The sequence below is a fragment of the Macaca nemestrina genome, chromosome 12 (assembly GCF_043159975.1).
Source record: "Macaca nemestrina isolate mMacNem1 chromosome 12, mMacNem.hap1, whole genome shotgun sequence".
Lineage (NCBI taxonomy): Eukaryota > Metazoa > Chordata > Mammalia > Primates > Cercopithecidae > Macaca > Macaca nemestrina.
Window position 1 is genome coordinate 75885854 of NC_092136.1, and position 26113 is coordinate 75911966.

General features: G+C 48.3%; 1 protein-coding gene across 1 annotated transcript in view; it reads right to left on the reverse strand.

Moving 5' to 3' along the window:
* Nucleotides 1-16917, reverse strand: part of LOC105468943 (guanylate cyclase D-like) — a 63953-nt gene extending 47036 nt beyond the window's left edge. Inside the window, 5 exon segments of the mRNA XM_071076088.1 lie at nucleotides 144-205; nucleotides 270-439; nucleotides 2045-2205; nucleotides 2542-2670; nucleotides 16753-16917. Coding sequence (XP_070932189.1) covers nucleotides 144-205; nucleotides 270-439; nucleotides 2045-2205; nucleotides 2542-2670; nucleotides 16753-16917 — 687 coding nt within the window.
* Between the last annotated feature and the right edge of the window lie 9196 nt (nucleotides 16918-26113).

Consider the following 26113-nt stretch of genomic DNA (forward strand, 5'->3'; position numbering starts at 1 on the left):
GACCACACCCAGGGACTAGGCAGAGATATGCTTTGTCCAAAAGAGGCCATGTGCCCATGGTGGAGATGGGCCTGAGCGCATGCACCCCTGCTCCTGGGCCCACACTCAAGGCATATGGGGGTCTGCACTTGAAGCATACCCACCTGCTCTGGCCCCAGGTGGGCAGCTGCCTCTCCATCGGGCCAGGCAGCAGCAAAGGCCTTGTCTATGGGGCCAGACTCTAGGCTGAAGGGTGAGCATTGCATCATAGGCCTCCCACGGGGGCCCACCAGTGCTGAGAGACAGGTAGGAGTGGTTGCAGTAAGGCAGGGAGAAGAGCAGCGTGTCATAGGGCAGGAAGACCAATCTCCCATCCATCAGGCCCTCAGCCCAGGCACGGCTCAGCAGGGTGGTCATCTCCAAGCCCGCTAGCACTGCCAAGTGCATCCAAGCACCACAACTGGGGACAGAGATGGCAGAGTCACCTTTGCAGGCCCAGTTCCACTGTGGTCTGCCCTGAAGCCCACAGTTCTCTAGCCCCGGAGAGCTGCTCAGAACTCCCGGGCACCCGCTCTGCTGCCACCCCACCCCCACCCCCACTGGTCTAGCAAAGGTAGAATTTTCCTTTAATCTGCCCCATAACAATAACAGCCAAGGCCACCAAATCTGAGTTTGATCTGATGAAAAATATCCCTTTAATGGAGGATAGATTTGTATTAATATGGCCTTCCCGGCCTGTCTGCCCAATCATTTTGACCAGCATCCTGCCCTACCCAACCCCATTGGCCCTGACAATTGCTAATACGTATTGATGGTTTCTTTCTTTCTTTCTTTTTCTGAGACAGGGTCTTGCTCTGTTGCCCAGGCTGGAGTGCAGTGGTGCAATCATGTCTCACTGCAGCCTCACATTTCTGGGTTTAAGCAATCCTTCCACTTCAGCCTCCAAGAGAGCTGGGATTATAGGTGTGAGCCTCCACACTTGGCTGTTGACAGCTTTCTCTGTGTTGTCCTAAAGAACCTTCTCAAACATTTTGTCATTCAGTGTTACAACAGCAGTAAGAAGCATGTTGACCATTATCTCTGCTTTTCTAGAGGAGCAGTTGGGGAGTTGCCCAGGACTCATAACCACCACATAACCACCACAGTGGTACAGCTAGAATTTGAACCCAGGCAGGTTGGCCCCCAGCTTATAATCCTTTTTTGTTCTTTTTTAAAGAATTATTTTAAATTGAGATACTCACATATCATAAAATTCATTCTTTTAAAAATGTACAATTAGGTGGTTTTAGTATATTCACCAAGTTATGTAACCATCAATACAATTTACTTATAGAACACTTTTATCACCCCAAAAATAAATCCATTAGCAGTTGCTCCCCATTCCTCCCTTCCTCAACCCCAGTCAACCATGAATCTGCTTTTTGTCTCTGTGGATTTGCTTATTCTGGACATGTCATACAAATGTACATAATACATGGTACTTTGTGCGTGGCTTCTTTTTTTGACAGGGTCTGACTCTGTCACCCAGGCTGGAGTGCAGTGGCATGATCTCAGCTCACTGCAACCTCTGCCTCCTGGGTTCAAGAGATTCTCCTGCCTCAGCCTCCTGAGCAGCTGGGATTACAGGCGCCTGCCACCACACCTGGCTAATTTTTGTATTCCAGCTAATTTTTGTATTTTTAGTAGAGACGGAGTTTTACCATGTTGGTCAGACTGGTCTCGAACTCCTGACCTCGTGATCCACACCCCCTTCCCGGGCCTCCCAAAGTGCTGGCATTACAGGTGTGAGCCACCGTGCCTGGCTTGTGTCTGGCTTCCTTGACTTAGAGTAATGCTTTCCAGGTTCGTCTTTATTGCAGCATACCTCAGTACTTCATTCCTTTTCGTGACTGTGTAATACTCACTGTATGATAGACCGCATTTTGCTTATCATCATCCGCTTGTAATCTTAACCTTGGTCCTGAGTGGCATCCTTAAGGTCTAAGTAGACACGGATACATTCATCTTGACCTTAGTAAGAGAAGCAGCCCCGAATAATAAAGCTGCCAATTTCACCCCCAGGCACCAGGACAGAAGAGAGCCCTTGCCAAGGTCGGGGTCCACAATGGACTTCCTTTGCATCTTTTCTGTCTTCCCCGCTTGGGTCCTGACCAGCATGGCAATGACAGCCACAAAAGGGCCACCACTTGTTTGGGACGTGGCCTGGGTTCCCACTACACTCCCTTTCTGCAGAAAACCCAGGAAGGCTGAGGGTCTCCTTGCTGGAGCCTGAAGACCCCTCATCACATGGACTTCAGAGCCTGGAGTCCTGGCTTCATCTGAGCCTCTGGGGGCCCATACTGTGGGGGCCACAAGCCCACCCCTCCATGTCTTAGATAGTGCCGGAGGTCCTCAAAGAGAGGCCCACCAGGACTGAGTGGAAACAGAAGCCAGGACTTTGTCTCATCTGCTCTGCTGGGCCAACTTCCCAAAACGCCCTTTCTCTTAAGGATTGGAAGCGCTGTTCTGTGTTTGGCCACGCGGGGGAGCTGCTCCACACAACTCGGGAATAAGCCACCTCACGGGAAACGCCAGCGCGGGCTGCAAGCTGTGCCGCTGTGTGAAGGCACGATCCTGAGCCCGCTGTCTGCAGTAGATCAGCCTCGTGCCATTAATGAAGAAACCATAGGACAGAGAGGTCTGGTGACTTGCCTGAGGTCACATGGGTGCCGGATGGGGTGGAGGGGGCGGCAGTGGGACTCCTCTCAATCTGACTCCAGAGAGTGTGCCCCTCACCCCTCTGCCTCCTGGCTCCTGAGAGCCAGCACCGTGGCTGGAGCTCAGTCCCCTGCAGCAGGGGTGGAGGCGGAGTCTGAGGGTCTCCCCACCCACTGCTGCCAGGCTCTGGCCATGCAGAGCCAAACTGTTGATGTTCTCCCAGTCTTCCTCCACGCTACCTCCACGCCTTTGCACTAGCTGGAGTGTGCTCTGCCTGGAATGCCTTTCCCTGTCAGCTCCACTCCAAAATCAATTTCTCATTGTCAGGCCCTGTCCAATGTCACCTCTTCTGTGAAGCCCTCCACATCTCCAAGCAGATCCGCAGCTCCAGCCTCTGGGCTCCCCTTTGCCCGGCATACACATACACACCTGTCTCCCACCATACTCAGGCTCCTCGTGGCTGGAGCCCAGCCTGATCCTCCCCGTGTTCCCAGAGTACAGCCAGGGTCAGGCAGACTGTGCCCCACAGTAAGAAATACATTTTACCCTGGTAGACTCACGAGGCTGAATGTATAGAACTTGAGTACCTTGAAAGGACATCTCTCAGAACCACTTACCCTTGCTATCTGCAATGCAGTCTCATAGTTACTACTGTTCTTCCTATCTATTTTAGTTTATTCTGCTCAATTCTATTCTTCTCTTTTTCTATTCCACTCTCTTTCTTTTCTTTTCTTTCTTCTTGAGATGGAGTTTCGCTCTTGTTGCCCAGGCTGGAGTGCAATGGCGCGATCTCAGCTTACTGCTATCTTCTCCTCCCGGGTAAACAATTCTCCTGCCTCAGCCTCCTGAGTAGCTGAGACTACAGGCACACACCGCCATGCCCAGAGGCCCTGAGAAGGACTTTTTACTCCCTTTTACAGAGGAGGAAACTGTGGCTCTGGGTGGGACAGTGACTTGTCCAAGGTCTCACCAAAACTTAGGACTGAACTTGAACGAGAGCTTGGCTTCCTGCCTCCTAGTCAAAGACAAAAATCACCTCTTTTTATTGACACCTGGAACATCAGAGCTGAAGGATCCTTGGAGATATAAACATCTAAATCAATTCATCTGTGTACAGACAGGGAGACAGGCACAGAAAGGAGTGTGCGTAGCCCTCAGTTCCACAAAGCTGCAGCAGGCTCCCCTGGCCTGAGGTCTTGCTGGCCACGCTCAGTATCCTGAGAACTCTGCAGTGGATGGCCTGCAGGGGCTCACAGAGGGCTGAAGATCTTAGCAGGCCAGCACTGGGTCAAGGCAGGAGCTGGCTTTTAATCCCAGTTCTGTCGCTGATTTATGGGACAGAGTCTACAACCCTTTCTGTGCCTCAGCTTTCCCAGCTGTACAGGAAGAACTTGGCTTAGACATTGAGATTTCCAAAGATCATTCAGCTCTGATGTTCTACATGTTTACAAAAATCCAGAGACGGATGGTTTTTGTCTCTAAAGCTGGCCACATCTCCTCTCCCAACCCTTCTCCCAAGAGTGTGTGAGCCTCTAGTGCCTCCATCTCTGGGCACAATAGACTTATGTGCCATCCTCCTGGGGAGAGACCATTTGTATTTTTAGACTCAGGGAGATGGGCCCCAAAGATTAGCCACAGAGTGCTTGGCTCATAGAGCCAAGCTCCTGGAGTTAGTCAACTCCACAGCCCCATAATCCCCAAAAGTTGAAGATGCCTTTAGCTGCACTAACAGATAAATGACCAAAATAGGGAAGGTGACAGGAACCTGGGGAAGGGGGATGGGGGATTCCTGTCATAGTCAGGGGTCCTGCAGCCCCTGCAGCAAAGGGTCATCCTCCTGTCCCCCAACCTGGTGCCTCTTACCTTCTTCCAGAGCAAGCTCCCCACAGACCGACCTGCCACTCTGTGTTATTGGAGTTGACTCGTTGCCTTTTGGTAGGCCCTAAGGTTCCTGCAACAGGGTCCCCAGATGTCAAGCTCTCAGAGTAGACTCTGGCCTGAGGGAGTCCTTTCCCCCAATAGCTTGTACGATCACCACTCCTCTGCCTGTCCCTTTCTGACCCTGCTCCCTGGGAAGAGCCTCCTACATGGCTCATTCCCTACCTGTCCCTCTCAGGAGCCTGAAGAAGCCACTTGGAAAATTAGATCTGTTCAGACCCTAGTGCTCTGGGGAGCCACAAGCAGGAAGGAAGGAGGGAATGAAATAAAGAGAGACACATAGAGGGGGATGGAGAAAGAGAAGGGAGGTCTTCAGCACTCCGGACAGCTCCAGACCTGCTTGGGGGTGGCTCCCAGGAGGAAGGATGGGCAAGCACTAAAGAAACCCTTATTTTATTTGAACCTCTGCCGTGTGCCAGTCCCTGTGCTAGGCACCATTCACACAACCCATGGAGACAGGCATTACTATTAGCCTCATCTTATAAAGTATGGCCCAGAGAAGTTAGGTGATTTGACCAAGGGCACAGAGCTGGTAAGTGGCAGGGCTGACTGTAGGTCTGGGCTTTGCTCGTGGATACAATGTGTAATGATCAAGTCAGGGTAACTGGAATATCCATCACCTCAAACATTTATCTTTTCTTTGTTTTGGGAACATTACAATTCTTCTCTCTAGCTATTTTGAAATACATAATAAATTACTGTTAACTATAATTTCTCTACTGCACTATCGAACACTAGAACTTATTCCTTCTATGTAGCTGTATTTGTGTACCCTTTAACCAATTTCTCTTCATTCCCCTTCTCCCCACTTCCATTTCCAGCCTCTGGTAACCATCATTCTACCTTCTACCTCCATGAGATCCACTTTTTAAGCTCCCACATATGAGTGAGAACATGCAATTTTTTTTTTTTTTTTTTTTGAGACGGAGTCTCGCTCTGTCACCCAGGCTGGAGTGCAGTGGCCGGATCTCAGCTCACTGCAAGCTCCGCCTCCCGGAGAACATGCAATATTTGTCTTTCTGTGCTGGACTTATTTCACTTCACATAATGAAATAGTGGCCAGAAGGGAGGCCACTCCCTTCTGGGGTGAACACTTAGGTGGAGATACAGACCTCAGTCCATGGGCTCCAGGCCTCCTCTTCCACTTGCTTTTTCCTACCTAGGTGAAGTTAGCTTTTACTAGGTGCACTCAGCATCTGCTCTGTGTTAGGGGTTATGCATACCCCATCTCATTGAACCTTTACAGCAGCCTTGTGAAGCAATTACTGTGTTTCACTTTCTTCATGTCACTTTATTCGTTCAACAAATGTTTACTGAGCGTCCTCACCATGGTTCTGCCAAGGGGCCAGCCTTCCCTCCACCCCACCTCCCACCCCTAATTCCTGTTGTTTCCCTCTTGCTCCCTTCCATGTTTCAGGCACTGTTCTAAACACTTGAGCTACATCAACAAACAAATAAATCTAAAAAAACAAAAAAATAAAGATTTTTCCCCCTCACAGAGCTTACTTTCTAGCAGGGGTAGGGAAAGGTGTGTTAGTAAACAAATAATAAACATAATAACTAAGTAGAAGTATTTTTGGTGTTTGAAAGTGATAGGTGCTATTTAAAAAAGAAGGGTGATAATGCCATGTTATAACTTTGTGGAAGTGTTTTTCGTATTGCTACACAATTGTTATAATTTCAGTGGGCAAAGAACACACTGAATGGATGTGCCATTGGTTAGTATGGATGGAAGGATCTGAAGCCTGTGTGTCTGGTCTTTATTGGGTTTCCCCATTTATCATTGACCAGGACTGGACAAGAGAGTATTAAATGGCTCCCCAGTTAGTATATGGGGTTCTAGTCATGGTCCTGCCTGTCCCCATTGTGAGGCAACAACCATATTTCCTTGTGATAATTGGAATTGATTACTTGGGCTGATGCAGTAATTCCCTTCTCTGTCCGTTGATTCAAAGTCCTGAGGAGCCCAAAATGGCCAAGCAATAGTTTCAGTTTTCATTTCATTGGAAAAATTACTACATTCTCTGGAGGGAGTGTTTCTCCCCTGGGAACTAGGTGCTCCAAACCACTGAATCCAAGGCCATGGGCACAGGCAGGAAACATTCTTCTGGTGAGTTTGTAGGTAATGGTGAAAGAGGCCACTCCTATCTTTGTTCTTTGGTTCCCAGCCCATCCATTCTGACTGTAGGAAGATGGCCCACTTGGCCCCTAGTATAAGGCATATACTGCATCTTGGAAGCACAGGATGCCATCCCCTAGGTCATTTGGCAACTGAGCTATTCCCTGATGGACCATTCCACATTTCTGTCAAGCCAGATGCTTCTGGGTGATAGGAGATGAGCTCACTGCTTCAGTTCCTTTGCAGTAAAATGCTTCCCCTGGTCAGAGACAATGTTGTGTAGGACAACATAGTAACACATAGGGCACTCTTATAAGACTATGAATGATGTTACTGGCAAAAGCATTGTAGGCAAGAAAAGCAACTCTATACACAGTTATATTTCTATCTCTACAAGTAGAAAGAAAGGCATTGCTGCTTCTATGAAGGCAGAGCTCTCATATAATCAAACTGTCACCAAGTAACTGGCTGACCCCCCAGGGAAGTGGTGCCGGTTTTTGGGCTTAGCAGTGGCCTCTGCTATCTGCAGGTTGGGCACTCAGCTGTGGAAGTAACTAGATGGGCCTTGGTGAGTACAGTTGTCGAACCAATGCAAGTCTCCATTCTGACTGCCACAGCCACATGGCCATTGAGTAAGCACTGGAGGAGCTATGGAAAGAAGCTGACTGATAGCCACAAGTCATCTTGTCCACCTAATCTTGAGGATTTCTGTCATAGATGCCCACTGGTGGGGCATTCATGTGAAGCATGTGTATCTTCACACCTGTGACTGCTCTGAGAGGCCTATCCACATACCTCATTGACACCAATTTCTAATTTTGTTTATAGCAAGACTGTGGCCATCCAGACAGCCCATTGTCAACTGCCCATGAATCAAAGTAAATAAGTACCACTGGCCCTCTCTCCTTCAGCACAAAATGGACAACTAGCTTTGCCCCCCTGAAATCCTGCCCAAGAGGCTTTCCTTCTGCCACTTGTATGTCAGGACCAGCCTTGATTGGAGAGGTAATGCAGCTGCCATCCATTTCTGGCTGGTACCAGCATACCGTGATATCCACCTGTGAACCAGACCCAGACTTCTTCCTCCTCTACCAACTGCTGATGAGAAACTCGCCATGTATGGTTTTGGTATCAGGTATCAGTTGAGGGAGAAGTGGCAAAAAATAAGAGACGGTACTATGGCAGTCTGGGCCATCTGCTTGGCAACATAGAAGGCTTCTATGCATGGCCAGTCTTCTGATCCAGTGAATCAGATAGCCCCTGATTCAGTGGTCAATTCTGGTAGAACAGTCATTCAGTATTCATCGTCGTAGTTGGTCTCCACTAGGAGTAGGAGCAAGTCAGAACTGCTTTTCAAGTGGATGAAAGTTGTCCACAAAAAAAAAATAATATATATGGCTTTATGCCCAAAGCCTAGCAGTCTATGCTGTGATTCTCCTGTTGGAAGTTGAAGAGGCTCCATGTTGCATCTCTGTCTGCCACAGATACCATGGGGTCTGTTGGGTCATAAGGTTCGGTGGCAGGGCAACTTGCACAAATCTGCTGTTCAGCCCTGGGATCTACTGAAAACTGGCAGCTTTCTGGGCTACCTGTTAAATAGATCAAGACAACACTCCCAAATGTGGCATAAAAGTATGGCAAAAACCACAATTGCTTTTGCACCAACCTAATACATTGCTTCTAGAATCCAAACGGGCTTACCAAGCACTATGTCCCCTTCCATGTGATGTTTGTCCCCTTCCATGCTTCTCGCGTTAGAAAAGGTATTCCACTGGGTCCCTAGGAACTTCACCAATATGACAGCCCCCTGAATTTTTGCAAGGTGTACCTCCTTCTCTCTGGCATGTATCACTAGGATATTTAAAATACTGGCTACCTCCTAAACACCAGATCCAATTAGCAAAATGACATCAATATAATGAACCAGCATGATATTCTGTGGAATACTGAGCTGATCCAAGGTCCCTTTGAGCTCTATTATGATAGCAAACTAGAGACGTAACATAGCTCTGGGAACAAAACAATAAATAAAGGCATCCTGTTGTCCTGCAAACCTCTTTTTCCTTACTGATAGGAATGGAAAAGAAAATATTTGCCAGGCTAATGGCTGCATACCAGGTGTCAAGGGCTGTACTGACTTGATCCAAAAGATAGCTGGAACAGCAGCTTCGCTTGGCATCACATACTAATTATTAATACATTTGTGATAATATACTATTATTCTCTAGGACCCAGCTGGTCTTTGCACCAGTCAGAGTGCAATTGAAATGGGAGTGTGATAGGAATGACCACCCCTGCTTCTCTCAAGTCTGTGATGCAGACACTAATTTCTGCAATTCCCCGAGGGGGATTGCTTTTGCTGTATTCACTGGGCGAGGGGAAGCTGCGTAGGGAGCTCAACACTTTCCCCCATGGAACCCCAAATCCCCGGGCCAGGGAACAAATCGAGGGATTCTGTTAGTGGTTATATATGTCTACTCCCATCATTCATTCTGAAACTGGGGAGACAACCACAGAATGCAGGCATGATCCCACCGGACCCTCCATTAGAAGGTCTCAGGCCAAGATCGCATGTGTTCCCTGACTTTGCTACTCTTTACCAGTGGCCCTCAGGGCATTTTGGTTCTTAAGGAAAGAGTGGCCCACTGGCCTAGTCTCTAGTAACCTTCTGGATGGCCTGAATCCCTCCTCAGAGAACAGTCACCTTGGTTCATACCACAGGTCCCCCTTGGAGGAAGCGTCGTGATCTATAATTTCCTCAAAGGGACCCAGATTCCCCTCAGTCAAGGACTCTGAGTCTGTGGACTGCTCAGTCTGGGAACCTGGTAAGAGGCAATACCTTCTCCTATAATGACTGAAGGTGGGTTTCCATCTAGCACACTTTGAAGTTTTCTTTCCATGTGTGTCAAGCACATATATGTGCCCCTCCTTTAGTGTAAGAGACTGTGAGGAGGGAGCTGTTACAACACTGCAGCTTTTAGCTGGATCCTGGACTTGGTGCCCTGTTATAACTTCCTTCCCTGCACCCACATGACATGAGGTACTCCTTCAAGCTGTGGTGGAAGCCTTCTGATGGTCACATGTTCTCAGCTGTATGGTCATAATTTTAAATTTCACATTTCATATACACATGGCTGTGAGAAACAGCCAGGTTGCTTATCTTATCTGATTCTAAGAAACAAAACAAAATAAAACAAAAGAAGTAGCCAGGAGCTTCCACCATGTTCATAAGCAGTCTCATTGCCACTGGGCTAAGTGCCACAGCTGCCTCATAGCCCGAGTTCTGGCTTCTGACCTGCACTTCAGCCCTTGCTCCCACCAACAATAACCTGCTTGCATCCTATTTCTCCCAGCAAGGAGATAAACCCTGTGTTGCACAAATACAGAACCAACCCAACTCCAGAATCCTGTTTGAAGGGTCTGCTTCCTAGGGCCACTTCTGGTATTAGTCCATAGCTGCTCGCCAGGCGCATAGGAGAAGAAGGCATATCAGGCAGCAGGACCAGCATTAGCCAGTGTCTGGAGGCACAAGGGCATGGAGAATGCCAGGAAGAGCAAATGCTTGGTTTTCTGAGGCTGGGACATGGCAGGAAATGAGGCTGGAGGGGTTTGCAGGGGCCAAATAAAAAAGGGCCTTAAATACCAGGCTTGGGAGTTTAAATTTTACCCTAAAGACAAGGAGCAGGTAGCAGGAGGTTCTGGAGAGTTCATGGCTTCATCTGCATTTTTGAGATGTTACTATTGTTGTCTTCACTTCACAGATGAGGAAACTGAGACTCAAGGTAGATGAGTAACTTATACAAGGTGACATCGCTTGTGCAAGTCATGTGACATACACCCTAGAAGCATCTTATCTCTTCGAATTCCTGGGGAGAGCAGCAGAGTATGGTGTCATGCTCTAGTTATCTAATGATGGGAAACTACCTCAAACTTAAAGGCTTAGCACATTGACAATTGTTGATTTTGCTCATGAATCAACAATTTGGGCAGGGATTGACAAGGAAGCTTTGTCTCTATGCCATACAGCATCAGCTGGGGCCGCTTGCCCAGAGCAACTTGTAGAGTGCGGGGCATGGCTAGGACCAGGAGGCAAATCCCAGGAATTGGGGGACGGCTGGCCACCAGCTCCTAGGTTCTGGAAGAGACTGAGTCACAGGCAGAGGGCCATTGCTCTGGTGAGTGTTACCAGGAGACAGGATTGCCCTGGCTGGTGGGGTAGTAAAGGTCCATCAAGGGTGTTAAAGGCCACTCCATCTGTTCCCCAGGAAAATGGAAGTCCTTCGCCAAGGAAGGAGTTTTAAGTGGCCTCTATGCCACTGCTGAGACAGGACAGCAGGTTCCTGTGGTATCTCACTCAAGCTTGCACAGGTCCACTGCTGAGTCATTCACTGCTCCCTGCTGTGGAGCACTCGGCCTGCAGGCTTCTGTCTTTGGAGTTGGGAAACCGGCCTCACTCCAACCTCCACACTCTGGTCGCTGTTCTGCGCTCTTTGCCCACAGGACACGCTCTTTGCCCACACTCCCCTTGTCAGCCCCAGGTAGTCAGGCAGCAGCAACAGACATACAACACAAGTAAATGACACCCGCACAGCCTTTGCAAACCCAATTCACGTCTCATTCAGGACTGTCCCAGGTGCTTTGCAGTCATTCAGTTGCCACACTCCTATGAACAGGAGAGGCCTTCCCTGTCTTGCTCATCACTGGGTCCCCAAGACTCTGCCCGGCATATATTAGATATGCAATAATCATATGTTGAATTATTAACCCTATTTTGTGGATGAGAGAACCAAGGCAGAGTGGTTATTATTTGCCAAAAATCAGACAGCTCTGAAGTGGCAGAGCTGGGATTTAGAGCCAGGCACTCTAACTCCAAAATTCATGCCTTCAACCCCACTATGTTCTGCTTTTTAATTAACATAATGTCAGCCGGGCACGGTGGCTCCTGCCTGTAATCCCAGCACTTTGGGAGGCTGAGGCAGACAAATCACCTGAGGTCAGGAGTTCGAGACCAGCCTGGCCAATGTGGTGAAATCCCGTCTCTACTAAAAATACAAAAATTAGCCAGGTGTGGTGGTGGGTGCCTGTAATCCCGGCTACTCAGGAGGCTGAGGCAGGAGAATGGCTTGAACCCGGGAGGCAGAGGTTGCAGTGAGCCAAGATCACGCCACTGCATTCCAGCCTGGGTGACAGAGCAAGACTCCATCTCAAAAAACAAAAATTAAAATTAAAAGCCGGGTGCGGTGGCTCATGCCTGTAATCCCAGCACTTTGGGAGGCTGAGGTGGGTGGATCACGAGGTCAGGAGATCGAGATCATCCTGGCTAACACAGTGAAACCCTGTCTTTACTAAAAATACAAAAAAATCAGCCAGGTGTAGTGGCGTGTGCCTGTAGTCCCAGCTACTCAGGAGGCTGAGGCAGGAGAATGGCATGAACCCAGGAGGCAGAGCTTATGGTGAGCCAAGATCGTGCCACTGCACTCCAACCTGGGTGACAGAGCAAGACTCCTTCTCAAAAATAAATAAATAAATAAGTAAATAAATAAAAATAAAAATAATGTCAACCATTTCCTCAACTTTTCTTTTTCCAGGAAAGCATTTCCAAACTTTTTTCTTACATAGGTAATAAGAATCACATGACATAAGTGGCACTTGTATATGGCCCTGGAATATAGTCTCATCTCACTGAAGCCTCATCAGAACCTCTACAGCATAAGGCTCAGAGAAACAGTGGTCTTTCCTGCCGTGTTCATTGTGTACCCTCAAAGCCAAGCCTGGTGCATAATATATACACAATTAATATATGTTGGATGAGTTACATTTACAGATGTGGAACTGGGATTCAGAGAGCTGATTGTTGACAGAATCAGTAAATGACAGAGTCCTGATTTGAAACTGGTCACTCTGTCCCCAAAGACTATTTCTACTGCATCATGCTGCTTGGCCTTTCTGGGTTTCAGTTTCCTCACCAGTTAAATAGGAATCCCAAAGCTCCTTAGAGTGTTTGTCGTGACAAAGGATATAATGGAAGTTAAGGTGCTTTGCGAAGAGGAAGGGGACACATGGGTTGGGGGGCATCTTTCTTGTTTCCTTCACTGAGGCCTCTGCAGGGCCTAGTGCGGGAGAGGAGCTAGGGATGCTGCAGTGAGAGAGAAATGATGCCTACAGGACATGAGTAAAATTGAGATGGATGGATGAGTGGATGTAGGGATAGCAGATGGATGGATGGGCAGGTGGGTGGACAGATGAATGGACAGATGGGTAGATGGATGGATGGATGGATAGATGGATACATGGACAGATAGTGTCTTAGTTCATTTTGTGCTGCTGTAACAGAATATCACGGGCTGGGTAATTTAGAATGAACAGAAATTTATTTGGTTCACGGTTCTGGAGGGGCTGGCATCTGGTGAGGGACTTCTTGCTGCATCACAACATGGTGGAAGGCAGCTCACGGCAAGAGAGAGCAAGCAGGTGAGGAACTCACAATAACAACCCATTCCCACGATAATGGCATTAATTCATTAATGGGGGCAGAGCCCCCATGACCTAAGGCCTCACCTTGTTAAGGCCTCACCTCCCAATACCTCCACATTGAGGAACAAATTTCCAACATACAGACTTTGGGGGACACATTCGAACCATAGTAGATGGAAAACTAGATGGGTGGATGGAAGGGAGATGGATCGGTTGGTGGATAAGCGAATGCAAGGATGATGATGGATGGATGTGAAATAGACATTACTGTGCAGTGTGGTCTCAGGCTGGTATTTTAGTCTTTATCCAGCAGAGGGCACCAAGGCTCCAATAATTGGCCTACGCTGGAGTTTCTCTGCAGTAGAAAGCCACCTGCAGGAGAGCACACCTGAAATCAGAAGCCGGAGCCGGGCACGGTGGCTCAAGCCTGTAATCCCAGCACTTTGGGAGGCTGAGACGGGCGGATCACAAGGTCAGGAGATCGAGACCATCCTGGCTAACACGGTGAAACCCCGTCTCTACTAAAAAATACAAAAACTAGCCGGGCGAGGTGGCGGGCGCCTGTGGTCCCAGCTACTCCGGAGGCTGAGGCAGGAGAATGGCGTAAACCCGGGAGGCGGAGCTTGCAGTGAGCTGAGATCCGGCCACTGCACTCCAGCCTGGGCGACAGAGACAGACTCAGTCTCAAAAAAAAAAAAAAAAAAAAAAAAAAAAAAAAAAAGAAATCAGAAGCCGGCCCAGCCTGTAGCTTGTGGGCAGCTCAGGCAGGTGATAGGTTTAGGACACAAAGGACCAAGTTAGAGTCCTGGGGTGCAGGGGCATAAAAAACACAGGTTTAGGGCGCGGTGGCTCATGCCTGTAATCCCAGCACTTTGAGAGGCCGAGGCAGGCAGACACTCGAGTCCAGGAATTCAAGACCAGCCTGGCCAACATGACGAAACCTCATCTTTACTAAAAATACAAAAATTAGCCAGGTGTGGTGGCATGTGCCTGCAATCCCAGCTACTCAGGAGACTGAGGCAGGAGAATCACTTGAACCCAGGAGGCGGAGTTTGCAGTGAGTGGAGAACGCAACACTGCACTCCAGCCTGGGCAACAGAGTGAGAATTCATTAAAAAAAAAAAAAAAGCACAGGCTTAGGGACAGACCCTGGCATCTCCCTCCTGGAATGGGGCCTCAGGGAGAGTACTTCACACCCTAGAGTCCAGATCCCTTTTGGGGAAATAAGTGTGCCTTCTGGGCTTGTGGTGAGGATAAAATGAGATGCACGAGAGGGAAAGTTTGGTATGCTGGGGGCCCTTGACATAGGTCAGGTATCTGAGTCTGAGGGACTTGCATGACTTATTCTAGGCCACCCAGAAAGTGTGAGATGAGAAGTAAAGACAGTCTCTGAAGCTCCAAATGAGATTTCTATTAAAATACAGAAAATTCTATTAGAGTAAAAGTGGTTCCTGGGAAATCAAGACAATTTGTGGGGTCGGGGTTGCGGCTCTGAGGCTAGAGACGATTGTTGGAAACCCTGGGAGGCTGAGTTACATCCTGAGCCCATCCTGTCGCCTGGGGCGGATACCAAATATGCACTTAGCACCCGACCAGGAGCCCCAGGTGCAAGCCGATAATGTTGGAAATTATCATTTTAATGTGAACTTGACTTGCACCTCCCACAGTGACTGGATGTGAATTTGCCATCTTAACACAGTGTTTCAGGAGGCTGAGTTTTTCCTTTGGCGTTTATTCTATGTGTTGCTGTCATTCCTGGTCCCTGCCAGGGATTTATCGCAGGGACCAAGCCTGGTTTGAATTACTTCAGAATGAGCTTGTCGGCAGGCAGCATCCTGTAAAAGAAGCCAGGCCCAGTTCCAGACAGCTTCAAACAATAAGCAGAGAAAGCCAATCTCAGGTTTCCCGGAAGCCAGTGGCTGTGCTGAGTGGAGGGAGGGTCCAGCCCAGAGCACAAAACAGCAAACTGGCGTTGGATGGATAGCTGGTCCCCTGGCTTGGTGAGTGCCAGCCTGGAGACTGGGAGAGGGACCCAAATTTGGGAGGCAGACAGTACTTTCAGTTTGCCCTTTTTCTTCTCATAAGGCAGCATTCAGAACCTGCTGAGGAGCTGCAGGCCAGTATAGTCTTGAGCAGGACAGACCCACTGTGGTCTAAACCCACTCCTGGTGGGGCTGCCGCCTGAGACCACCTTTGTGTTTCAGCCGCCCCAAATGTGGTTCACCCAGAGTGAGCTAACACCCTCTGCCACCTGGAGGGTTTGCCTCCTCCACCTGAAACACTTGGCCCCAGCTCCCTGTCCTGGGCTCAAACGTGGTCTTTGCATTCATCCCTGATAAAGTTCCCCTGGGAGCATTCCGCTCATTAGTCCGACTTGTTGAGTCTCATGCCTTCGTGCATCTGTGGGCTCAACGTTTTCTGATCTCCTGCTCTGCGCCAGCTCTGTTTTTGATACTGGTGAGACAAAAGAGACTGCTATAACCTGAAGGGAAAGACAGAGGTTTGCAACCTGGTGGAGGGTACGAGGCACAACAGGAGGTGCGAACAACCGGCTTTGGAAGGGGATCCTGTGGTCTGGCAAATCCTATCCCCACTATCCTCATACATGGTGCAGGTTGATGAGCTTGCCCTCTGTGACCTTATCCCAATCTCTAGCTAAGTGGTGGAGTGAGACAAAAGCAACAGAGGGCAGGCTGGAGAGGACCTGCAACTGACAGAGAGCCAGCAGCAAAGAGCAAGGAGCAGGTGGAAGAACCCAGAGACCTGTGAGCAGCAATGCAATGAGAAAGGGAGTTGCATTTGTCAGCGGAGCTCCTGCCAGGATCCTGGAGGGCAGCGGCTGAGAGTTTGCAGTCTAGTGCACTGTCAAATTATTCTTCATGGCCCCAGTGCTATTCCACAGTGGACAGGCATATGCAAGCCTATTTCCAAAGGCCCAGGAAGCTGAGAGGCCAAAGAAAGAGGCTGACATATCCCCTTTCTCAGAAGAAACATTTCAGAGGGACTCAAAGAGAAGCCATGTCCTAGAAACAAGCTGTTGGATTCCCGAGCCATTCCCTCCCAGACCCAGGGCTTATCTACCATAGGGAAGGAATGTGTACGACAGTTATAGGGAAAGGCAAGAATGCTCTGTGAATCTGCCTAAGGACAGGATTTAGGGTCAAGTTTGTTTTGGCCTAAAGGCAGAATTTATGGTAAGTAGTGCTCTTACACAAGGAATAGTAAATAAAGTAGAAATCTTAGAGGCCTTCCTTGACTGGGGTTAATCAGAAGTCATCATGTCAAATTAACATCTAAAATGGAGCAGCTTTAGCCCCCAACAAAAGGCCAGACAAGGCAGACCTGGCACAATGTTTGCAGCCTTCACCACAGGCTGGAGGCGGGGCCAAATGCACAGAACGGACACTAGGCTGTGGAGACCCGAGGGCCCTGGGGACTCCCCTGTGCAGAGTTCCAGGGCAGTGGGGTGGGGAAGGAGGCAGCTCCTCCTCTGTGCTGATAAACCACCAGTGGGGCACCCCACAGGCAGGCCTGTCACACCTCACTCTGACATCTGGGGCTACCCTCTGGGGGCTTCGTGCTTCCTTTATGACTGTGTCACCTGTGATGTGCCTGCCCCCTAGAGCTGGCTCTAAAGGCTCAGCACTACCACACCTCTCACCCTGAAAATGCCAGGCCCAGAGCTTTTGGTCAGAATCTGACTCTGACATGGCCCCTAGTGGGACAGCAGATCTCACTTACTTTATTTCCGTTGTGTCTTTTCCAGGACTAGGACCCGCTGTCAAAGGTCGGCTTCTGCAGGCTCCTTCAGCTCCTCCTCCCACTGGCAAATCTTCAACAATGGGTTGTCACAGTGGGCAGAGGACATATGGACAGGCCAGACTTGTGCTGGGCTGGAAATTCTGCCTCTGACTGACCTGCGGTCTCCTCACTTGTGAATGGAGGACAATTGCACCTGCCACCTAGGGCAGCTGTGAGGTTTGCTTGGGGTGACAGGTGTGCCAAGCACTGGTGGATGCCCAGTAAATGTCTATTAGATCCAGATTCTGGGAGGCATAGAGGCCGGATAGCAATCTGCGGGCTTGATGGGAATTACACCAGCTCCTAACTTGGGGCTGGGTCAGAATTCTTTCTCCCTACTGGGTCTTTGTGTTTTGTTTTGTTTTGTTTTGTTTTGTTTTGTTTTGTTTTGTTTTGAGACAGGTTCTCACTCTCTGCTCAAGCTGAAGTGCAGTGGCACCATGGTGGCTCACTGCAACCTTGACTTCCTGGGCTCAGGCAATCCTCCCACCTCAGCCTCTTGAGTAGCTGGGACTACAACTCTTGGGCTCAAGCAGTTTTCCCATCTCAGCCTATCAAAGTGCTAGGATTACAGGTGTGAGCCACCCACCCAGCCTCCTACTGGGTCTTGATACATATCTACATAGAGAACGTTACAAGGGCCAGACTGGGGCCACAAGTTTGCAACTAAGGCTGGAGTAGACTCCAAAGAGAGGAAGCAACCTTTAGGTGGCCCTGAGGACCGGCAGAAGCTCCCGATGAGAGCTGAGTGCCAGCGCTCGTGTCCCAGCTGCATGCACGTGGATGCAGGGGTGCACATTACATGTGCGTGTACACCCCACATGTGGGGTGAAGGGTGCTTGTGGAGCTGATGGCCACTCTCTGGGTTTGGGCTGTGGCAGGACTTCCACCCTCTGAGTGGTACGTCTAACTTTCTGAGCCTTCCTTTAGACAGAGGCGGCCAGCTGAGCCCAGTGTGCTTCCTGGAGCCAACCTCACAGCTGCTCTCCCCACTCCAGGGAGGAGCCTGGCTCTGGCAGGGGCAGCAGGGCACCCGCTCCCTGCTCCCAGTACTAGGTCAGGGCAGGAATGGGAAGGGGGACACTGAACAGGGATAGAGAAGTGGGTGGGGACCCGGAAACATTGGTATCAGGAACAGACTGAAAGAGCAGTGTCAGGGAGAGAGTTGGCAGGCAGTGACCAAGTAGCAATGGGATGAGAAGGAGAAACAGAATCACAACAAAGTTATCACAGATGGGAAGGAAGTAGAAAGCCAGAAAGAGGGGTAGAGAGAGACAGGAACTATAGAAACTATAGAGTCAGAGGCAATGGAGACACAGAAAGGGAGAGAGGGAGAAAGACAGAGAGACTCCAAGAAGAAAAACTATGACAGAAGCGGATGTGCAGAGAGAGAAACAAAGTTACAGAGGAAGGAGAGGGAGAGAGACGCCAAAAGAATCAGAGGCAGAGAGGAAATAATACATGATCCACAAACAAGAAGCAGAAAGAGAGGGGCAAATATGAGGATGTTCGTCACGGATGGTAAGTAGGAGAGGGCAGAGCCAGGAGGGGCCTCAGAATCCACCATGTTCCACCCTCTCCCCATTTTGCAGGTGAGAAAACTGAGGCCCGGCAAATCATGGCAGGATCAGGCTCAGAATACAGGTGACAAAGAGAGCAAAAGAAAAAAGGACCCTGGAGGAAAGATGAGAGCTGGACAGAGAGTTCCAAGGGGAGAGAAGCAGGAGGAGAGACGGATGGGAGCGGAAAGGGCACAGCGGGCTATGGTAGGGGTAGGCCTCTCCCTAAACCATGGAATGGCAGTGGCCAACAGACTCCAGAGCCTCTGGCTTGGCCCAGGTCCCAGTTGCAGGCAGGGAAAGAGAAGGTGGGAAAGAAGAACAGAGCACTTGGCTAGGGTGTAGGGCAAGGCTGAACAAACACTGCCATGAGATTTCCGTTTAAATCCCCACATTCCTATCGGGGTCAGTGATTTGTTCCTCAGACCTCTTCAGACTAGAAACAGTAAGTCAGAAAGAAGCGCCCTGGAGGGGAGCATGCTGGCAGGCCTAAGATGTGTCAGCCATGGAAATCTACAACCACGAGCCACAGATACCAGGAGTTACCATGGTTCTCCGATCGGACCAGGCAGTGCAGGGCGTGAGCACTGGGGCTGTGAGTGGGCTTAATAACGATTCACAGACATCAAGAATGCTCAAGCGGCCGGGTGCGGTGGCGCACACCTGTAACCCCAGCACTCCGGGAGGCCGAGGCAGGCACATGACTTGAATCCAGGAGTTTGAGACCAGTCTGGGCAACACGACAAAACCCCATCTCTACAAAAAATACAAAAATTAGCCCGGCATAGTGCACACACCTGTAGTTCCAGCTACTTGGGAAGCTGAGGTGGGAGGATCTCTTGAGCCCAGGAGTTTGGGGTTGCAGTGAGCCATGATCGTGCCACCGCACTCCAGCCTAGGTGACAGAGGAAGACCCTGTCTCAAAAATAAATAAGTAAATAAAAGAATGCTCAAGCACCCTGAGGCGACTCTGCTCACACAGGTATGAACCTATAACATTCATTTTAGGAAAAGGTCTCCAATCAGGAATCTGACGATGTGTTCTTGGGGTTCCAAGATTTCAATGAGGCTTCTAAACTGAGTGTTTTCTTTGAGTCGGCATTATTTTTTAAGAGCTCTTCCCAGCTTTGAAGGCAAATGGTTTCCTTTTCCATGACCATTCAAAATTAAAAGGCATTTTCCTAGAATAAAACTTGAATTTCTGAAGTTAGGGTTGTGCAAGACTGAGCATCAGGCGGGTCAGTTCAACCGTCAGCTTTTACTCCCCTGGCCAGGTCCTGGGACCACATGGGGGCGGTTGTCTGGCACGGGTGTCAGAGCACAGGCAGGGTGAGAAGGATACCCACTCAGAGCAGGGAGGGGTAGTGATGGGAGACTGGTTATATATGATTCAAAAAGCAAATGTATTTTAGGTAATCAGAGCCAGGTTTTTCCCTGCTAGAGAAGGGAGTTACAGGTATGGAAAGAGAGAAAAATAAAATTAACCCAATGGTGTTGGATTGGATTTGGAGGTATCAGTGTGAAGTCATGGTTTTCCAGATAGATATGCTTTCTAGCTCTCTCCATTGAGAGAGCCTGGAAGCCACATCCCAATAGCAATGAACACTCCAGTCTTGGCTTCTTCAAGCCAGAGCCCCTTGCAGCAATAGCCGCTTCCAGGCCTGGGACAAGGAACATACAAGATGAGCCTGGAACAGCTTGTTATGCCAGAAAGTAAATCGGTGCTCAAAGAGTTATGAGGACATGTCAAAAAGACATAGAAGTTACCCCGTAGGGGCCATGGGTCACATCTGGATGACTCTGTGCATTAAAGTAAATAACAGTAATGACAGATTATAACTCACTAAATGAAATAAGAAACCATGAGTCCGAACTGTTAGGGAGGGAACGAGCAAGGGAGGGAGAATTTGATGAGGAACAGTATAGTTATATAGTCTCAAAATACCTCCCTACAAAATACATGTTCATTACACATGGAAAAGGAATCATTTTCTGTGGTAATTTTCCTATGGGGAAGCCTGGCAAGCACCATCAAAGTGATCAAAGCAAAGATCACCAGTAATGGGACAAACTGAAGTCACATGCCACCTGACAGGATGCAATGAGAAAAACACAGTGTCACCCCGGTAGTATGCTAAAGATTTCAATCCTGAATCTAATCATAAGGAAACATCAGACAGATCAAAAGTGAAGGGCATTCCACAGAATAACTGGCTTGTAATCTTCAAAGGTATCAAGCTCATGAAAGTGAAAGGACTGAGGAACTGTTTAGCCTGAAAGAGACGAAAAGACATGACAATGCAAGACTTTAGAGGAGATTAGAGTCATGTATCCATGTTCATTTCCTGATTTTGTTGGTTGTGTTGTGGTTATGTAAGGGAATGTCCTTGTTTATTGGAAACACTAAAATATTCACTCAGGAAAAAATAGAGTATGTGTATTCTACTTGCAAGTGTCTGTAAATTAAAAATTGTTTTTAGAAAGTTTGTCTTTAATCTGCCCACAATAAAACTCCGAAGATAAAAACTTTTTCAAATAAGCAATGCTAAGCCTTCAAGGAATGAATAACCCCTAATTCATACAGTTCCTCCATACCAAAATCAAAGTCGATGTAGCAAAGGAAAATTGCAAGTTTATAGATCCTACGAACATGTGTGTAAATATCTCAAATGAAATATAAGCAAAGTCTAGGGCGCGAGACTTTGGGAGCCTTTCTTGAGTGCCACCTGGCCAGCCCTGCACCCCTGCCTGGCCCTCTCTGCGTGCCCTGTGGCATGAGGCTGTGCTGGCAGCAGTGCCGTCTTGGATCAATGGGGTGAGGCCCCTGGAGAGGTGGCAGAACACAAAACAGGAGGGGCCCGGGGCCTGGGACACTTCGTGGAGCAGAGTTGCCAAAATACCCCTGAATTCGCTCCTCCAGACCTGTTTCTGAGAAAGACATAAACTCTTCTTATGTTTAAGATATTAGTATGTTGGGTTTTCTATCTTTTACAGCCAACCCTAATCTTAATATTGGACAATAACATATTAAAGGAGAAAAGCCATATTTTCATATCATAGATGAAAAAGGGTACTTAATAAAGCTCAATGTTAATTCACAATCGAAAAAGAAAACAAAAAACCTCTTAGCAAACTTGCAAGAATAAAAACTTCCTTAACTTCATAAAGAATACCTGCAAAACCCCGAAAGCAAACATCATATTCAACAGTGAGTTGTTTTTTATTAAACAAGGATTCCTTCTGTCAAAAACTGCTATTGAATTCTCTTCTGAAACCCCTAGCCAGCACAATAGAATAAGAAGAAATGAAAGAATAGAAATATGAAAGGAAAAAACAAAACTCTATTTGTATGTAATATTATTAACCACATGGAATCTACAAATAATCTGTAAATAATTAAAATAATAGGGTTTAGCAAAACATGTGAACATGAGATATCTACGTAAAAGTAGTTGCATTTTTATATACTGGCAACATGAAGTTCAAAACTGGGGCTGGGTGCAGTGGCTCATGCCTGTAATACCAGCACTTTGGGAGGCCAAGGCAGGAGGATCACTTGAGCCCAGGAGCTCAAGACTATCCTGGGCAACATAGTGAGACCCCATCTCCACACACACAAAAATTAGCTGGATGTGTTGGTGTACACCTGTAGTCCCAGCTACTCAGGAGGCTGAGGCAGCAGGACCGCTTGAGCCCAGGAGGGTGAGCCTGAAGTGAGCCATGATCATGTCACTGCACTCCAGCCTGGGTGACAGAGTAAGACCCTGTCTCTAAAATAAAAAAAAAAAAGTTAAAAAATGTATTTTTAAAAGAGATGCATTTACAGTAATAACAAAAATTAAAATATCCCTTGAGACAAATTTAACAAAAGACATGCAAACCCTTTTATGAAGGAAGATTGTAAGCTTTTTTTTTTTTTTTTGAAACGGAGTCTCGCTCTGCCGCCCAGGCTGGAGTGCGGTGGCGCGATCTCGGCTCACTGCAAGCTCCGCCTCCCGGGTTCACGCCATTCATTCTCCTGCCTCAGCCTCCTAAGTAGCTGGGACTACAGGCGCCCGCCACTACGCCCGGCTAATTTTTTTTGTATTTTTAGTAGAGACGGGGTTTCACCGTGTTAGCCAGGATGGTCTCGATCTCCTGACCTCGTGATCCGCCCGCCTTGGCCTCCCAAAGTGCTGGGATTACAGGCGTGAGCCACCGCGCCCGGCGATTGTAAGCTTTACTGAAAAAAAATTAAAGAAGACATTTTAAAGTGGGTAGATATTTTAGATTTGTAGATTAAAATGATCAATGTCGAATAATTGATTTATAGATTCCATATTATTTCAATCAAAATTCCAGGAGCTCTCTTGGAGAATTTTGCAAGTTGATTCTAACTTTTTTTTTTTTTTAAATAGATGAGCAAAGGGCAAGATACTCCCAAAGAAGAAAAATAAGGTGAGAAGTCCTGCCCCGCCAGCTATGGAGATTTACCATAAAACCACAGAAATTAAGAAAGTGTGGCCGCCGGCAGAGGTGGCAAATAAACAGATTTATGGAACAGAATGGAGACCCCAGAAATAGGCCCCTGCACATATGGAAACTTGATAAATGACAGCTGCATTGCAGATGAAGAAAGAATGAGTCACTGAATGGTGCTGACACTTCTGGAAAAAATGAAATGTGATCTGCACCTTACACCACACACAAAAATCAATTCCAGGTGGATTAAGGGCTTAACATGTGAGAACCAACTTTTTTTGTTAATATTAAGAGAAAATATAGGAACATTCCTTTATGAATTTAAGCCATGGAAGAACTTCTTAAACAAGACATAAGAAAATGCAAACATAAAGGAAGAAGTGCAATAAATTTGACTACTGTAGAGTTTAGAACTTCTGTTCATCAAAATATATCATAAAGAAAGTGAAAATACAAGCCACAAAGTGGGTGTCACAAATTGCCTTTTCCAGAGATGACTGCAACAAGAGCTCCCATTTCACATGCGCTTTTAGAACCCTGCCACTCCCCAACAAGAGGTAGAGTTTATGTCCTCTCCCCTTGAACCTGGGCAGGTGCTTGTGATGGCCCTGAGCAGTAGGGTATGGTCAAAGTGATGCTATGTGACTTCTGATGCTAAGTCATACAAATATGGTATACTTCAGCCTCCATCCCCTGCCTCTGGCCTTGTTCTCCCCTGACCCTACCTGAACTATGCAGGTGACACAGAGCTGCATTCTGGCTCAGACCCTGAACCAATACCACACCTGATACACTAATGTTCTCTTGGGCTTGGCCTCCTCCAGCTGTCTCAGCAAAACCTTTCTCCGAGTCCACCTACCCTGGAGAATTGCCACGGCCCTACCTGTGGGCAGACATTTTCACAGTCCCCAACCTGAGAGGTGGAGTGAGACAACACAGAAATTAAGGCTTATCTGAGCCGGACTCAGTGGCTCACACCTATAATCCTAGCACTGTGGGAGGCTGAGGCAGGTGGATCACTTGAGGTTGGGAGTTTGAGACCAGCCTGGCTGACATGGTGAAACCCTGTCTCTGCTGAAAATACAAAAATGAGTCAGGTGTGGTGACAGGCGCCTGTAATCCCAGCTACTCGGGAGGCTGAGGCCGGAGGATCACTTGAACCCGGGAGGTGGAGATTGCAGTAAGCCAAGATCATACCACTGCACTCCAGCCTGGGCGACAGAGTGAGACTCCGTCTCAAACAAAAACGACAAACAAACAAGAAGTTGAGACATACCCAACATCTATTTGTGCTAATTCGTCAGAGATAGAGGGGTGGGCTCAGCAAACCCAAGTGGGTACTGTGTCCTCACCAGCTGCCCGGTGCTGTCCTCCAAGGTCATGCCCAGTAAGGGTGGGAAAAGGTTTGGACTTGGAGATTTCGAGTCCTCGCTCTGCTCCTGATGTGCTGTGTGACTCTGGGCATGTCACTTTGCCTCTCTGGGCCTCAGCTTCCTCAGTACCAGGATTCTTGTGTTTATCATTTTTATGCACATTATACCTGACGGGGTCCTGACATGTGGAGTAGGTGCTTCATAAATGGAGTTAAAAGAATGCTTTGTTCTCCCCACCTACGCCCCATTATGCCCACCCAGCAAACTTCTACTCGTACTCATACCCATACCCATCTCAAATGTCACCTCCTCTAGGAAGTCTCCCTTGACTCAGCAAGTCACCTCTATCGAAGCACAGAACTCTGCTCCCACCTCAGACAGCCTGGACTGTGATCCCTCTGAGAGCAGAAATCATGTCTGAACCATCTCCGGGTCCCACGTCCTAGCCCAGGACCTGGCACCAGGGAATGGCTGTTGGACTAATTATCTAATCAGCACATAAGAAAACTTGCTCCTTCAAGAGGATCCCGAAGGGATTCTGGCTGAAGGCCACACATCCTGTTCCCAGTCAGCGGGGAACCCCAGCAGCCCGGCTCCTCTGAGAGGCCCATGAGCGAGGCGAGCCACGAGGCTGCTGGGGAAGTCACTGGCATCCAGACGCTGCCTCCTCAGCCGAACCCATGACACACATGAGACTCTCATTTACTCACTTATTTTCCAACACTGGCAATACTCCAATAGTGGCATATTGTTTTTTTCTGTTAAGTTCTGCAGACATAGATGAGGATAGTAATTGGCATCAATGCCGACTTAAATACATCCTCATGACTTTCATATCTTAGCCAAACAGCACAGGGAAACTCCCTCTGCTCCGCCTGTGGATTGCCTATGGCAGTGCGAACTCCCAGGTGGCTTCCCTGGGCCTCCTGGGCCACCCGCCTCTCTCATCCGAAGCTAAGGTCAGCCTTAGCTAACCTTAAAATAAAGGTTAAAAAAAAAAAAAAAAACAAAAACAAAATAAATACCACACTTTATTTTAAAATAAAATAAAATCTGATGTCCTGAGATTTAATCCTGGTATTTGATCACAGACCCTCGGCCTGTTTCAACCCAGTCCAGCTCAGTTAGGGGTGAACTCAGACCCAAGGCAGCCCATGGACCATGCGCCAGTCCCTCTATAAGACCCCTGTAGGAGCCAGTCTGTCCCTCTGTTTTTCTGCCTGCTTCCCCATTTGCATACCAGTGCAGCCTGAGACACCGTCTCAGAAACACCCCTCCAGCTGCTGGTCAGAGAGAGGTGAGAGAGGGGAGACTGAGGCAGGAGACCAGTGCTGCAGATGCTCTGATGCCCTGCCCTACATCACCCAAGGCCACCCCAGCTGCAATAAACGGTTCTCACACTGTGACAGCGGCCCACCCCGTGTGCCACCCTCTCTCTGCTTCTCTGTCCGAGAAGATAAGGGCTTTCACATGAGCCTGTTCCACCCTACAGATACCTCAGGGTGCCCAGTGAGACCGAGTTTGTTTCTCCTCACATACACTTCATTGTTCTTTCTCCTCATTTCCTCACTGCCTGCTTTGCTTCTAGGAGGATCACCCCCCCACCCCATAAACTACATAACCCAAGTCCTTATATCAGGGTCTGCTTTTGGGGGATCCCTAATGAAGACAGCCATGGAAGAGGCTGAGGCAATGGTGCAGAGGAGAGATAA